Source organism: Acyrthosiphon pisum, chromosome A1 (assembly GCF_005508785.2).
Source record: "Acyrthosiphon pisum isolate AL4f chromosome A1, pea_aphid_22Mar2018_4r6ur, whole genome shotgun sequence".
NCBI lineage: Eukaryota > Metazoa > Arthropoda > Insecta > Hemiptera > Aphididae > Acyrthosiphon > Acyrthosiphon pisum.
Genome location: NC_042494.1, coordinates 94,729,770 through 94,746,663, shown reverse-complemented (window position 1 = coordinate 94,746,663; position 16,894 = coordinate 94,729,770). Strand labels below are relative to the sequence as shown.

General features: G+C 31.0%; 1 protein-coding gene across 2 annotated transcripts in view; it reads left to right on the top strand.

The window, feature by feature from the left end:
- The window catches only part of LOC100168182 (protein inscuteable homolog), a 37,579-nt gene extending 23,032 nt beyond the window's left edge, over positions 1 to 14,547 (top strand). For both annotated transcript variants that reach the window (XM_008186968.3, XM_001952804.5), the window contains exons 3-10: positions 6,732 to 7,581; positions 8,089 to 8,304; positions 8,387 to 8,651; positions 8,744 to 8,983; positions 9,195 to 9,366; positions 9,924 to 10,281; positions 11,666 to 11,789; positions 13,152 to 14,547. In XM_008186968.3, the coding sequence (XP_008185190.1) occupies positions 6,752 to 7,581; positions 8,089 to 8,304; positions 8,387 to 8,651; positions 8,744 to 8,983; positions 9,195 to 9,366; positions 9,924 to 10,281; positions 11,666 to 11,789; positions 13,152 to 13,283 (2,337 nt within the window). In that variant the 5' untranslated portion in view covers positions 6,732 to 6,751 and the 3' untranslated portion in view covers positions 13,284 to 14,547. The remainder of the gene's footprint in view (positions 1 to 6,731; positions 7,582 to 8,088; positions 8,305 to 8,386; positions 8,652 to 8,743; positions 8,984 to 9,194; positions 9,367 to 9,923; positions 10,282 to 11,665; positions 11,790 to 13,151) is intronic.
- Positions 14,548 to 16,894: the final 2,347 nt, after the last annotated feature.

Below are 16,894 nucleotides of genomic sequence, written 5' to 3'. Positions count from 1 at the left end.
CGCTAACTGTCAATAAATGCGTTCATCGAATTAAACCAAAATATATAAAATATTGAAATATTGGGAACTTCAAATCGAATATCCATTTAGTTTTCACAGACATTATATTTTTCAGTAGGTATCTATATAATATGATAAAAATCATTATCAGTTAACTGGAAAATAACATTGTATAACAATAGACATAATGTAACGGGTTTTAACACTAAAGGTATTCAGTAAAGCCTATACATTCTTATTTTTTCATAAATGCACTACACGATTTTGCACGACACCTGCCGTAGGTATACCCACCTATATTTTAGTATGTGAAATGAAATTCTTTAGAAATTCTGTATCTACAGTACACAACCATTAATATAACAAATTTGTTGTGAACCGTGGTAAAATAACACGTTAGATAACATTACTGTATAGGTACCTACTTAAACAATTTTTTTATTCATAAAACCTTTTTGAAATAAAAATACCATCAAGAGCATTCCTTAAATGGGCAATGGCCAATGGGTATATACTATATAGTATATAAATTATAAAGTATAAACATTACCGCACTTAGTCTTTAAACAATGTACCTAAACGTACCTATTTTAATGTGAAAAATATGTTCAATAGATTGCAAAAATCGAACAATAATATAACTTGGTACCTAGGTATAATTATTGTTATACTAAAATTAAATTAAATACAAATTGGAGAAAAAATATAGGTGTGTATAATGTATATAATATACTATTTCTGTATAAGTATATGGTTTGTAAATTAAAAATGTATATTTTATTTGAATAAAATACAATATTATTGTATAGGTATAGTTACCATTAATACTAACAATAGTTAGTAGATTCACGCTGCATCGTATAATATTATGTAGTTGGTTATTATATCATATTACCATATAGGTAGGTAGGTATATAGTTAATATTATGTTTACCCTAAAGCTTAGAAAGTATTATATAGTACCTACCAAGTATACTGAATGGTTGACTATTCGGTCAATAATATTTTCTCACGCCCAATCAAAAACATTTAAAATAATAATTTATAACAATGTGGTTGGACAAAAAGTAATAATTATGTAATGTATAATAATTGGTTGATATTCCAATATAATTGTACCTACTAAAAAATTAATTTATTAAAATTAATGACTTATCGTATATATTTAGATATTAATAGTTATGTAACATTATAACGTTCATACGCGATTTGATTAAAAAATAATTAATATTTACGTTTATATATTTTTAAATGCAAAGTTTTTTACCGCTGTTATTGTTAAACGACCTTCTGAATGGAGATGAATGCGAAATTATAAATACCGGTAGTGTAAACACGCATAAATCTTTGGACGTCATTGAAATATACTACCTACTAAATATATGTACTTATTCAATGGGTACATTTCTGAACGACCGAGAAAGTGACCAAACATGTTGTGAGATAACACACCGGCATAAGAGACCCCGCGGGGGCTTGTTGAACGTAGCAAAATGCTTGCGATTATAACAATCCGCGCTCCGCAATAAAGGTAAACATTCTTTCCTAATCATACAATTTATAAAAAAAAAATTACGTATGTATGAATATATCACGATAACGATCCGTCTATTAAAATATGATACGATATAAACGAGGTGATCGGTTTGGCGAGACAATTTTTTATTGTTTTGCAATCCTGCGTCTATATACGCTATTTTAATGCCCCTACTTCCTCTCCCGTGCTGTACTCATACGAACACTAATGCACTATTAATATGGGTGCTAGATTTCTTCGGCATTCTCGACCGATAATGTACTAATTAATCAACAGTATAAAACACGCATTTTTCACTCGCTAATGATGCTGATATTAGGTATTTAAACCAATAGGTATTTAAATAATTATTACAAATAGGTATGCGCTATAGTATAGCGCATACCTATTTATGTATCAATGGTAGGTAGCACGTATCAGAAAAAGTGAAAAACCTAAACGTTAGACTTTTGAAACGAATATCTATTGTTATAGGTATATGCTAATAATTTCAACTCAATCGAAATATATCAAGTTAACACGTCCGCATCACAAATATTTATGATTTATCCTCATAATAATTTACGGTAAAAATAGAAAATATTGTATAAATGGATTATTATATAGGTATAATATAACTAATCAATTAACTGAACGTATGTTTTTCTTCTATTTTAAAAGAGATTTTTTGTCAAACTATAAATAATACATTTTTTAGATTTTCACATACTGTATATTATATAGGTAGTTTGTTTTAATTTTCAAATATTTGGCGTGTGCCAATGTGCCAGTATTACTATTAACTGACTCGTGTTCTGGACTATGCACATGTGTACTGTGGTATGTGTTCCAATAATTTCTAATAAGTCCCAGATACTATTTTTCTACACTCTTGAACACTCCAGTAGCAGTGTAGCACATATACGTAGATGACTAATCGGTTATTTATAACAATATAACATGTTGCATACATAATACATAAATTATAAATATGCATATAAAATTTGAAGAACTATACCTATGTTTAAACTTTTGTTATTTGAGTTTCGTAATTGAAACATCTGCGTGACTGCGTATGTCTAATGTAAATAACATAAAGTAAAAGCACGAGCCCATCTAAGAATTATATTATAAACTTTGTAGAATAATTCAAAATTAAGATTGCACTGAATTTGAGGAAACATTTTTGCAAAAATGAACCACCATACCCGATGGCCAATACCTATATGCATATATATAGTACCTATATTTAATATAAGTATATAACTGTTTTTATTAAAAATTCTTATAGACTACACGGATAACCATGAAAAATCTATGATGTGTATATACAACTAGAAAACTGATGAAACGTGTTGAATATACTTGGGTATACCGACACCCAGAAACGATCTTGAATATTATTTTTTTTTTACATACTTTCCTTCGCCATATCGTCACGTGTTCCGTGGAGACGTGTATACAATACATTAACGTTCAGTATAGATAGGTATATTATATTAGTCGTACAATAGAAAAAAAATTAGTGCTTATAATGTAAAATAAAGCCTCAGGGAATTTGGACAGTATTAAAATCTGTTTAGATCGTAATACAACATCACACAAATTGGATTCTTTTGTTTTGCACCTTAAATTGTATATCAGGGCTTTAAAATAATTGGAAAATATCCAGGGCCAGTGGAACACGAGTACCTATATACATGACATTTATCTGGGGGCTGTCGGCAGTGTACATCATCTCTAATATATACATACAAAGGCGCGGTCTGTATGTATGTATCGGTATTACATGTAACATATTACGATGTAATGATCTATCACCATGCGCTGTGCACTCTGCATTGTATAATGTATAACTACATTTTATAATATAAATCGAAATGACGCTGTGGTATAAATTATATATTTTTTATATAGGTACATAATAACAGTGTGTGTCTTATTTGTATGACTACTTATATAGATTATAGGTAGGGACATAATATTAGTGTACTCAAAAAAATATACTTAGTATCTATATCAGCATTCAGCACTACATAAATAAAATTATAATGATTTTCGTTAAATTATTTTACAAAAAAAACTATTCCAAATATTTGTCTTTTATTAATCATTTTACAATCTACTGCACTTTTGCTATGTTTGAAATTATGGATATGAATATAATATTAGTTAAATTTGTAGTAGGTACAATATTTCATATAACTTTAAATTGTTTTATATTTTGTATACAAATATACACAATTAAAAATTACAGTGGTAGATGTTTCTTTATTTCATAGGAATAGCGAATACTCTTTATTCAAACTGCTTTAACTGCAATTTTTTTATATAAATTACATAGTATCGTTGTACATATTACATTGTTAATGATACGCAAAAACAAGAAACTATAAACAGCAGCAAAAAATATTTTATTATGTGTAAAAACGTTCAATGAACTTGAGCATATTATGTTAAAATAAATAATTGCAAGATACATTTGAATAATAATTATTTATTTTAGAAGGCCATACAGTTAGTGCACAAGTCCTAATGTTTAAAGCTATATAATATGTGGACATGTGGTATTCAATATAGGGATTGGTTAAGTCCTCTAGGCTCTAATATATACTTCAGACTTGAGTATTATTATAGCCATCTGTCGTATCCGACTCGTGTCCATAAACATTCTCCCCAAAAAAGTGTTCGTGTAAAAAAACTTCATTATAAATTCAACTTGCAAGATTATAGGTTTTGCTTAAAAATCTAAGAATGTCTTATATCCTTAACCGATTATGGAATTAATCTTTTAGATACCTATATTATACGTTTTTAGTTATATTACTGTGGACAATGGATACGAGTAGGTACGTACTATAAAAACATTAATACCTAGGCAAACAAAACCTATACGGCTATATTAAAAAGTTTGTTCAAAATAAAACTATTAGGTATTTATAATAATTACCTTCTAATAGATTTTTCGTCGAATTGAGACACTCATAAGTCATATTATGCTTATAAGTTATAGGTAAGTTATAATCATTGTGTAACTACGTTTTTGATATTAACTCGTTTAAATCGTAGATTCGATACCGATAACATAATGTATTTCTCAACGGGGGTCGCGACCACTCGGAAGGTTGACTGTTATCAGCGTCCGCCGTCCAGCGACTTATAATATTTATAACAGAATATTATGGTCATTGGCTTCATAAATCATAATTGCCTTTTGTTTGAAGCGTCTGGCATTGTCTATAATGTTCGTTTTCTTTCAGATTTGATTCTTAATATATTAGTTATTAAACCGACTGAGTGTAATGTATTAGTTCAAATAAATGTTGTATAGTTACTTTGTTATTTTATCTTATATATTATGTCTACTATATATATATATATATATAAAGGTACTCATGACCAGGTACAGTATAATATAGCATACACCCTTCGATAAGAATACAAACCGGTAATTGGTTTTATATACATATTTTATAATTATCTTGTATTTTTGTTTTCGCATTGTAAATGTGTCTTCAAAAAATATAATATACCCTAATAAAAGAATTGGACCAACCTGAAATGTCCATAATCAACCGGTAGGTATACGTATGTGCATTCCTTAAAGTAATACCTAACCACACACTCTGAAGACTATACCAGTATACCTGTATACTCGGGTATATATTTTTAACCGTGACCTGTTTCCAAAAGCAATATCCAAGTGAACTCGATCTTCATGTCACCCTCGTTGTAAGTAAGGAGACGATTGTTATTCGGTCACGGCTATATAGGACTAATCTATATGGTTTATTGTTCGACGTTCTATAACGCTATCAGTCACGCCCGCACAAAATGTCTTGAGAACAATAAAAAGAACTTAATACCTACTCTACACCCGTTCAATTATTATTACTATATCTGGAGAGCCTAAAAAACGAACTTTGATAGCTACCGGTGTCTATAAATTCTACACACTCACTCTGTAGTCACTCGTCGTACTATATATTGTTTTATAAATAGCTACAGGTAGCCAAGGTAGGTCATACGCGTATACGTGTACAAATGCTGAATATTTATATGATGTTTGTCATAGGCGTATAAATTATATGAATAATATTAACGTTTTATGTTAAATAATTTAATTATTAACTAATATAATTAATAAATATTTAATATATTGATTATACATTTATTATATAGACATTTTTTTAGTTTTTAAATAGTTTCTAATAGTAGGTATAGTTATAACTGATAATATAAAGTACACTAGTAAATACTATAATGTATTATATAATACCTATATATTATACACTTATACAGTTATACATTGCAGGTCAAAGAAACCTTTTAAGTAGGTACCTACATTATATGTACATTTAAAACAAATCCACCAGTTGCCAGAAATATAATTACAGTTTTCAACGAATCACTATAGACAAAATCAATTTTAACTTGACTATTCTCTTAGAAGTTAGAAGTTAACTAACTACACATTTTTAAGAAATTTTATTTTATTTTAATATTAATTTATTAGGTATTGATTAAAATTTAAATACAAGTTAAATCTAAAACGTATATTTGAAAATAATATTATAGGTGTTTTATTGTATTGCATTCTACATCCATTATTAAAATGAAAAAAATGGTAATATCCTAAAAAATTAAATTTATATCAAAATAAATTATTCATAGACTTGCGTTTACTCCCCCCCCCTCCACATACATCTGTTACATACATAGTATACATTTTTAAATGAACGAATTTAACCTCAGTCTGATTTATGACTAAAAAATTAGGTAATATCATATCTATTTAAATTGCTAATATTGATCAAAGCATAACAACTTTAAATGCAGATGGTTTTTAATCGAATAGCAACTATAATGTACCTACTTGAAATATTAGTTGAAGTTTACACGAAATGTATATGTATGCACGAGTAATATAATATATTACTAAACGATAAAGAAGTGTTTCCCAAATTGCTAAAAGAGATTAGTTTTGGTGTTCCGCCGATATGAACACTCGTACAAAAAATACATTCCGCATTGAAACCGTACACAAAATGTTGTTCTATAAATAGTTCTATAAATCGCATTGTAAATTATTGCAATATAACCATTTAAATATTTTCGATTTTTTGCTTTAACAATGTACATTTTCTACGCGACATTGTATTAAACTTGTAAACTGATTGTATATATATATAGTAAGATAAATATTTTGTTTCAGGTCCAATAAGCAATAATAATATGACTGACTTCCAGCGGACTCGTAGCAAGGTGTGGTTTCCCAATTTGGATGATGACGATGAAGATATTCACCACTCGTGGCGCCGACAACCATCCTCGTCACCGGATAGCAGACGTGTGTCGTCTGGCAGCCCGAGCAACGGTAGTCACAAGTCACAGGACTCCGGTTTTTCAGACTCCGAGAGTAGTCCCTTAGGATTGTCAAAAGCTTTGCCGAAAGAAGATAAGCAATATGACAATACGAATGCGTTTACCGACAAATTGCCAGACGGAGTGTTACCCGAAGCCCCAGTTCCTAGAGTGCCGTCGCCTTGCGAGCCCCATCCACAATCGCCCAATCATTGCAATTGTCTTCTACCAGCTTGCGAATTGTCCAGAAAGTTCCGTTCGTTTGAGTTCACCACCGCCGAGGAAACGTCACCATTCAGACCGACGGTAAAAAGGTACGAGGAAGAACAACCTGCACGCACACCCAACCGGACTTGTTTTATTGTTGATGAATTGCCAAAAACCACCGTAGTATTGTCGACGCCGAGCTCAGTGAAAAGTTTTGACGGCCATTTCGATCAGTCTGAAAACGTTACTGTTGTAGAAAACATAAAACAGGACTGCATCAAAAATAACGAATTGATTATCGATCCACCAACACCGTTTGTCGACCGTTTTAACGATGTGGACACAGTGAGTCTATGTGAATCCGACAGACCGGGCTCACCTGAGCATACGTCTACACCAAAATCGACCAAAAACAGATGTTGTACGCCCAGGTTACATTATAGAAAAGATCTACAATTAAAAAAACCAAAACATCTAAAAAATAGCTTTTCCAGGTTAGTTTTTAATACCAAAATCATAATACAATTATAGATAATAGATAAAATATATCTACCTATAGTCTCTATATTTAGATGTAGTCCAAAAAAGTAAAGTACTAGAGTGTATACTGTATAACGTACTGTTTATTATAATACCTATATTATATATATATGTATAGGTATAATACTATAATAGGTACACTATATAGTATATAATATGACGTTATTATTAAATTATACGCTCGAGCAGTTATATATTATGCCATATGGGTTAGGTATTTTGTTTTATTCTATGAAATCTGAATAACTTATATCGATGAACTGATATAAATATTATACCAAATCAAGTTTTTAATATTATTTTATTTCATTAATCAACGTGTATATATAGATATTTAATTAAATCTAAATTGAGAACACTTTTGAATTAAGTACTTTTAAAATTTAAATTAATATGAATATTTAATACCTAATTACATTTAAAATATACTATAGTCTATAAGTTAACAATATTGTTTCCAGAATTGAACGTGAAAACGAAGTGCCTGTTGGCCAGTGGCTAAACGAACTGAGGTTTAGATGTGAACCTGAATGTATGACCACTTTACAATCGAAATCAATAGCAACTTCGGAAGATGCTTGTCGTTTTTCTACTGTTGTCTGCACCGATTCTGAAGTTGTGCGGGACCTTTATCAACGTACAAAATCCATATCTGATGAATTTATAAAAGTTTACAGGTAAGTGCTCTAATTAATTTGTTTATAGGTACCTATTGGCTTATCTACATAATATGATAATTTATTTTTATGTTTTTCTTAGTGATTTGAACAAATGTCCAGTTGATAATTTTGGACCATCTGTCCATACATTAACTGGTCTGTTGTTGGACTTTGTTTGTGATCACGAGAGTGAACTACCTGAGCACGGCCAAGAGTTATGCATGGACTTGGTAGATGTTTCCGAGAAACTGAGAATTCATGCTAACCGACGTCTAGGCAACAGAAAGATTATTCTAAACGACGTGTCCGCACTAGGACAAATATTTAGTGAATTAATCGACGCTTTGTTAATGAAGAAAATACAGGTACCTATTCAAAGATAGTTTATAGGTTTGGGGTTTGGATATAATTATTTTCATCATAATTCATATTTCATACTATTTGGTTAAACTTTTAGTCTTTGGTGGACATATTGGAAGAACCAAGCACTGATATTGAGCTGGTTAAGACCATGTCCAGTATCAACAGCCTGGGATTGGAAAGTGTTCATCTTGGTAGCTTGGTGACGAAGTGCAATGGTGTCCGATCGTTGTTGACTGTTTGCATAGAAGCCGCGTCCAGTACAGTCAGATCGGCTGCCCTGCGCACACTGGCCATGGTGTGTTGTTCGTCGGACAGCATCAGACAATTCGAAAAGGTAGGGCCCTAACCAAAACAATATTATTGTATCATATGTTTAATCAAAACCAACGTCAAATGAAATACCGATTACACAACATGACCAACGGTTACGACAATATAATTAAATATAATTGTATATTGAATACCTACTTGCGTATAATATTATAATGTAACAAGTAATAACTATGTATGTACATAAATATAATATACTTCTGTTTAATTTTTAGGCTGGAGGCGTGGAGATATTATCAGACGTATTGGGCAGTAAAAACCGCTCGGAAAAAGAACTCACCGACGCCGTGTCAGTGTTGGCTCAGATCACCGCTCCTTGGATCGAAGACAACCACGTCGTCAACGGGCTAAGCGAATACCTAGACACTATTATATCATCGTTGACATGTAAGTCACCGACCGTCTGACCATACTATTAATGAGGAAATTCTATAGCGGTAACGTTTGATATAACAGAGAAATTCGGACTGTCTGTTTGCTAAACAATGAAGTAAACATTGCAAACGCCATGATCCTGCGTTTGGTCTGTTCAGTTCCGATAACCAATACCTACCGTAGTTGAGTTTGTTTATACTATTTCGACTTTCCTCTTTTTCACCCGAGTCTCACAGACCCTCCTATATAGTTATTTATTATAATCAATACTTAACTTTAATTACTTTTCTATAATGATGTCGACTAAAATGTATTAATCAAAAGTACCTATATTGGTTTTATTTCAAATTAGAATTATTATACGTCTCGTAATATACACCACGGTTAATTTACATACCGCACGCCAAGCGCATAAAAATTTCAACGTTTCAAACGTTGGCGTTCGTACATCAGCACAATATTTTTCGCTACAGATTTTCCTCACTGTTTGCGCCGTCGTGCCACCCATATAAATAATAATATTAATAATATGTGACTTGACCAATTTTTGTTTTTTCTATGATTATCAGACCTGGTGGAGACCACACGATCGTCGGAAACGCTGTTGCTGTCGTCCGCTGCGCTGGCCAACATCACGTTCATGGAACCGAACGCGATATGGACCATATTGAACATGGGCACTGCCGGGTCACTGATAGAAGCAGTCCGGAAGAACGGTACTAAGTCGTCGGTGTTTTTGCAAGAGCAGACGGCCACGCTTTTGGCCAACATGGCAGCGGTCCCCGAGGCCAGACCGCACATGGCGGCCAACCACGCGGTCATCGCTTTGCTGTGTTTCCTGCAAGTGCGGCACTCGCCGTTGCAACGCGTTCCCGAGATATTGGCCGCGGAACGGCTACAGCACAAGACAGCCATCGCCTTATCCAGGTATTATATACAAAGACGTACCGACCCATTTTTTTTATCCTGAGGCAGAACTGAAGCAATGTGTCCCTTGGGTTGTGGAGTTGATACACTCACAGCTTTTATTATTTTTAATACGATTCGGAGAAATCTGAAAAATTGTAATTAGATTTCGAGCAAAACAAGAAATAACATTTGTAGCCACAAAGTATATAATTATTAATTATCGTCTTCTTATATTATAGTTGACAAATAAATTTATATTTGGAAATTATTAGAATAATGTATACTATTATTGTAATTTGTACAGCGCGCATGCAGCACTAGAATACTAATAATATGTGACTATAATATTGCAAAAATGTCCAATTTTGGTTATTAAATAATATAATTTTTTTTCAAGTAAATTCATAGTACCTAGCACAGTGAATAGGTAGTATCTTACATAAATAAACATTGAATGTTGATGAATAAAATAAATATAGATACAGATATAGGTGTAGTAAATAATAAATTGAAACCCTCTAATAAGCTGAGCTTGTGGTAGAAGATTTGAAAGACAGTTCACAATATTTATCTAATGACTATAATTATATTATATTGATATATGTATCTATAATATTACAGTATTTCAATAATTTTTAAATTTATATTTCGTAGGTAAGAATAATTTAAAATATTTTAAATCATAAAGGTCAAATATATGTTAATAATAAGAATCCTACATAAATAAATAACTATAGAAATCGCACTTTTTGTGCCAAACTATTCATTGTACCTATTTAGGCATTTGTATATTAATGTTTTATGTATGTCTAGCTGAATATCCATGTGTGGCATATTATACTGACATTTGATATAGATGGTATAGTATAGTATAGGTATACTACAGTAGTGCATCAGTACAACGATAATATTACCACCATAGGCATCATTTTATGGGGATAACTGTAACTTCTAAATCATAGAGTTATTAGCTCAACTATATAGTAGGTACCCCTTAGTTTAAGTTTAGCCCCGTCAGTTTGCTAGAAAATGTTAAAAGATAAAAATTTTAAAAAATTGTCTTTTGATAATTTTTCTTGAAAAAATTACGTATAGTAAATACGACCGATTTAATCTTCGAAAGTCAGAAGAAAACTTCCAAGTGCATAATAATATAATCTATATCTAAATATATAGGTAATGTGCTAAATGGCTATACTTACATATAGGTACCTACGCAGGTTATATGCAGTGGTTGAGTGGTTCGATATATAGCATTAATTGCTTCCTGCGGGGTATCGTGAGTTCGCGACGCTACTGAAATATATATTTGAGCTCTATAACTTACAATTTACACATTATATCAACAATCTACAACGATCGTCATTCATCGGTTAATTGTAATATTATTTTATGATTGTAGACTGTGCAGCGATGTAGAAGTGTCGAAACAATTCGTGGAACTCGAAGGCGTTAACCGTTTGATAAGGTTGTGCAAAGACGAACGAGAACGAAATCACAGTGACGGTGTTCTAGTGGCGTGCTTAGTGAGTATACATACCTAAGCTTCATATTTATAAATTACATAACTTTAAGTGTAACTATAAAGGCATACTGCAATACCTATATAGAGATACCGTTTTTTGATATCCGCGTGGTATCTGGCATCTATACGTATAACCGTTTAAGTGTACCACACAATCACCATGGAATACATACCTTATATACGTAAAAATGTTAAAGTGTACCACAAAAGTACATAATCATATTCATATATATATATATTCAATATCTATATTGGTACTTGCCACTTGGATCATTGGTGATTTAAATGTTATTATTTCGCACAATGTTTCAAAATAACAAAGAAGAAAAACTATCAGGTTAAATTATTATATAGGTACTATAGTTATGCATTTTTTATTATAGGTATTTTATTTCTTATATATTAAGTAATTTACATAATAATATAGTCAAATATTGTACTTGTGTTAAATTAATCAACACTGTATAGGTATAGTGTTCAAAATTTCTGATCAAGGTGTTTTATATTATTATAGTTTCAAAAGTCAAAAATTCAAAAAGGATTCAAATTAAAAAAATATTAATTTTAACATAGATATGTTTTGCTGGGTATACCTAAAAACTTTTTTTTCTAATCAATTTTTGCTAGGCCGATTTTTGTAACGCTTTGTTTAGTGACATAGAATCGACAATAAAAACAAAACAAAAAATTCAATTCTTAACAAAATGCTACTAGATATTTTTCCATTGCACTATACCCAAAAAGTAAAAACATATCTGTGAATTCTAAATTTTCCTCGCAGAGAAAAGTATAGCAGCATATTTTCATATCTTCTATACTTTAGTCTTTAATAACATTTAAACATTTCCATTTTTTCATTGTTGCATTTAATATTCGATGTGTTTAGACAATACCTGACAACGTTTAAAATAACTGCATAAACCTACTCGATTCGGGTGTAACTCTCGATTTGAGTTTAGCTTCAAAATTGTTTTTAATCGTCCAATAGACAATAGCGTTACGCCCTGCCAAAACACGCGGTTTAAAACAAATTGAAAAAAAAGTCGCTGAACTGCATTAATGCATTTATGCCGAAACGTCTAATATAATATAATTTGTATACACGCTATGCCGCTATGCAATTGTATTAAATCGTCGAAGATAACTATTTTCCGATTTAAAACAATCGAAAAATATAAACCTACAGCGGCGATGTCTATATTTTTGATGACGATTGCTAACTACCATACGTTTGTGTTGAATCGCGTTATTTTAACCATAATTCATATGTCTATGTACTCGCGAGTGTATATTATGTATATATATATTTTTATAATTTATAATTTTATAATAATATACCTATTGTGATTTGTTTTATTTGTAGGCTTCGCTGCGGAAAATCGCTGCGAATTGTGGCAAAGAAATAATGAACCAATACGACGCCGCTGAACTGATTGAACCGAGACTGTTGGATTCATTCCTTTTGTATTCATCGAAACAAGAGAGTTATGTTTAGGTATTTTAACTCTCGTCGAATAAATCAAATTTGCTCGTATTACATTATAATATTATGCTAAGCGTAAACTATGTACCTATTTAATTTATATACATATGCCTATTTGCAGGGGTGTATTTGAGGGGGGCAGAGGGGCCCATTCGCCGTATTTTACACTTTTTTATTACCGAGAGTAACCTTTTTTACTAATTAATTGTTATATTTCTATAAAACACACGCGTTTTTTGATTATTTGATCATAAACTATGAGATTTTGATTTATAACTATTATATATGGTATAATTTTAATTTTTTGTTTGAGCCCAATAAGACATTTCTAAAAATACGCCCTTGTATGATTATAATATACCAGGGGTGGCCAAGAGTCTCGCGAGCCACCAAATATATTAATACAAATTGAAGAGCCAAGATGTAAAAAAAAAAAGTAGTGGTCCCCCCCCTAAGCTGTATTTCTAAACAATTTTATACTGTTAAAAAAAAAACTACAAAAAAAAATCATTGAAATTGTCTGAAAATTATGACTTCCCCCGCCCCCCAACCAGGTCACTGGAACCGCCCCTGACCCGCTGTGAGTAGGTAGGTTACAATTACTGCTCTCGTGCTACCTGAGTGCGTGAATAATACATCAATTTGTTTAACGTAATAGAATACAATTTTTTTTTAGTATGATATTATATGACATGTATAGGTGCCTAGTTGGTTAAGGTACCTATATTACTCTATCTAGTCCGAATCATGACAAGTGCCAACGTAGATGATAATATTAATATTATTGGAAGGTACTAGGTATATAATAGCATACATTTTGTTCAAATAGGTAGCTCTGTAACCAGTACAATATAATATTATGTATTTTTCTATATTAAACGTGGTATACCAGCTATACCTAAATGTTTTTTTATATATAAAATGAACTTGATTTTAAGTTAGATAAGTACATCGCATTTGAAAATGACAAATGCGGCGTAATCGCCTTTTTTTCTTTTTTTTTATACCTATACATATTAAATATTTATTTATATTATATTATAGGACATAATATTATATACCTAGGTATAAGTACGCGTCTTATCGTTTGTATACAAAATCCAAACAGAATGCACCCCGCAAGTGTTATTCTCACTTTATTACCATTGTTAAATGATATTACTTTTGTGTTCTATATAATAGATTTATTAAAAAATATATATAATATATACGATGTATTACATAATAAACATAGTACCTATATGTATATGTTATATGAATACATAAATATTTTATATATTAATGTTACCTGTATTATTTGTTTACATATGTACCTATATATATTTTTTTATGATCCTACGGCCTTTAAAAAGGTATTTTGAAAAATATCGGTAGATCCATTAACAAAACCGAATCATACTTAACGTCATCTGAATGAGTGAACGCGACCTATATATGCGCCGACTCATTTTAGTGCATTTGGTTCAGCAGCTAAACTCAATGTATGTACCTTTATGCGAATAGAACCGCACACTCGAGAGGAACCTACTTATATATACCTAAATGAACAGGTGAGAAAACACGCAGTCGTGTCCCGATGAGATGCAGTGTCAATGCGATAAAAGAAATTTGGGACCCAACTAGAGGTTATCCACTCGTGGGCCTACCCTTCTTTGCTTCATTACCCATCGGGACACTGCAACTCGTCGGGGACAACCCTTAGTTGGGCTCCCAATGTCAGAAGCAACATGAGACCCATTGGGTCCGGACGTATTTTATCGAGTAGGTACTTATATGAGTCTGCAGAGTGCAGACCATGGTCTTGCTAGTTGCTGTCTTGGTATATTTTATCCAGTGAAAGACATAAGCGCCCAAAAGGGGTTAGGAAAAAAGTTGTATCTTACGAAAGTGCTAAAATCCTAGATACCTGTGTGCCACGGTTAATAGATATTAAATAACAGATAAGTATTAAATTTAGAACTAGGTATATATTATTGACAATTTTTTATAAAACCGAAAAAGTCAACCGATTTATTCAAACTATATTTATTTATATGTACATACCTATATTATATTTTAACAATTTATTATTGACAATTTTTTATAAGATCGAAAAATTCAACCGATTTATTAAAAATTATAATTTTAAATTTTCACATGAATTTCTATTTTATTTATTGACAATTTTTTATAACATCGACATTTTTAAATAACAACTTATATGAAATATTAATTTTGGGGCAAATTAAGTGTCACGTTTGCACCTTTAGCGGTTCTGTCATATGGCCATTTTATCGAGTACCTATATATTATAAGAATTGGGTCCAGCCTATTAACGTCCTGGGGAGATTGGCTAGAAGTCTCAAAAGTTTTGTTTTTTGTCACCTTTACTCTGATGTAAAAATTATTAAAATATAAAGCTAATTATTAAATAAGCTTAATTTCAGCTTAAAATATTTTGTTTTTATTTTTTTATCGCTGATATTTTCATCATAATACACAATTTAAACTCGGGAAGAAATAATTCAAAAGACACATCTTTCACAAAACTTAAACGGGTCTATTGTCCGCTGGTAAAACAAAGCACCTTTTCTTTTAAAAATGTTTTTTGGCTCAGCTCCGAAGTGATATGTAAATTTCCCTCTGAATTCCAAGTAAAATTTCTAGTAAAACAAAAATGTTAGAATGAGCTGCATTTAAAAGAAGCAAGTCACTATTTTTCATCCGGCGAAAACTGTCAGTTTTCGTCGTTATTAACAACTTTAAGATAAAATACTACATACCTCAGTACCACGGATCCGATTCGAGTTCAATTTAAACGTACCTGCAACGAAAATATAGAAATAAACGAGTCGTGGCCCGTAAAAAAGTCGACTTTTAAAAGTAATTTCTTTTAGGTAGTACACTACTTTATTTTAATATTTTTTTACTTTTAATTTATATGACGCAAATACCAATCTTTTTGAATCAAAAACAATGCGATCGTATTTCAATCAAGTGTTAAGCGAAGTCATTGATACATGATCGATACATCGTTTCTAAGTCGTTAATTTTTAATATGTTCTGTTAGAATCAGATATTTAAATTCATGTTTTTTTTTCTAAATTATATGCAAATTAATATTTATAAAATGCTCTATTGTTAGGTATGTCGTAGTGTGCTCACTTGATATTATGATCAGAAAACTGCACTATACCCAAAACATAGCTATGATTCCCCAATTTTCGTTGCAGAGGTATAATCTAGTAGTAGCTACTCATAATAAAGACGAAAGTTAATTTTTATTGGGCGTTCGCATACCTAATGAAGAGTACATTTGTGGAACATAAAAAGAGGTTGAAAAATACTATTATTTATTGTAGTGTAGATATGTTGATTGTAGAGATTCATTATAACTAGAATTTGTATTTTAGAGATGTTTTCGTTACTATAGGAACCCTAAAATTATTATTGTAACTACGTAAGCAATTAAAAATTAAAAAATGTATTTTTTCTTTATAGTACAAAATAGTTTTCGGTATTTTGACAGTTTGATATCAAATGATCATAAAAATAACTGTGCCAATGCATAAATAATTCTTAAAATCAGTTCAAGAATTAATTTTGTGGCATTTTGTATTAAATTTGAATACATTTTGATAAGC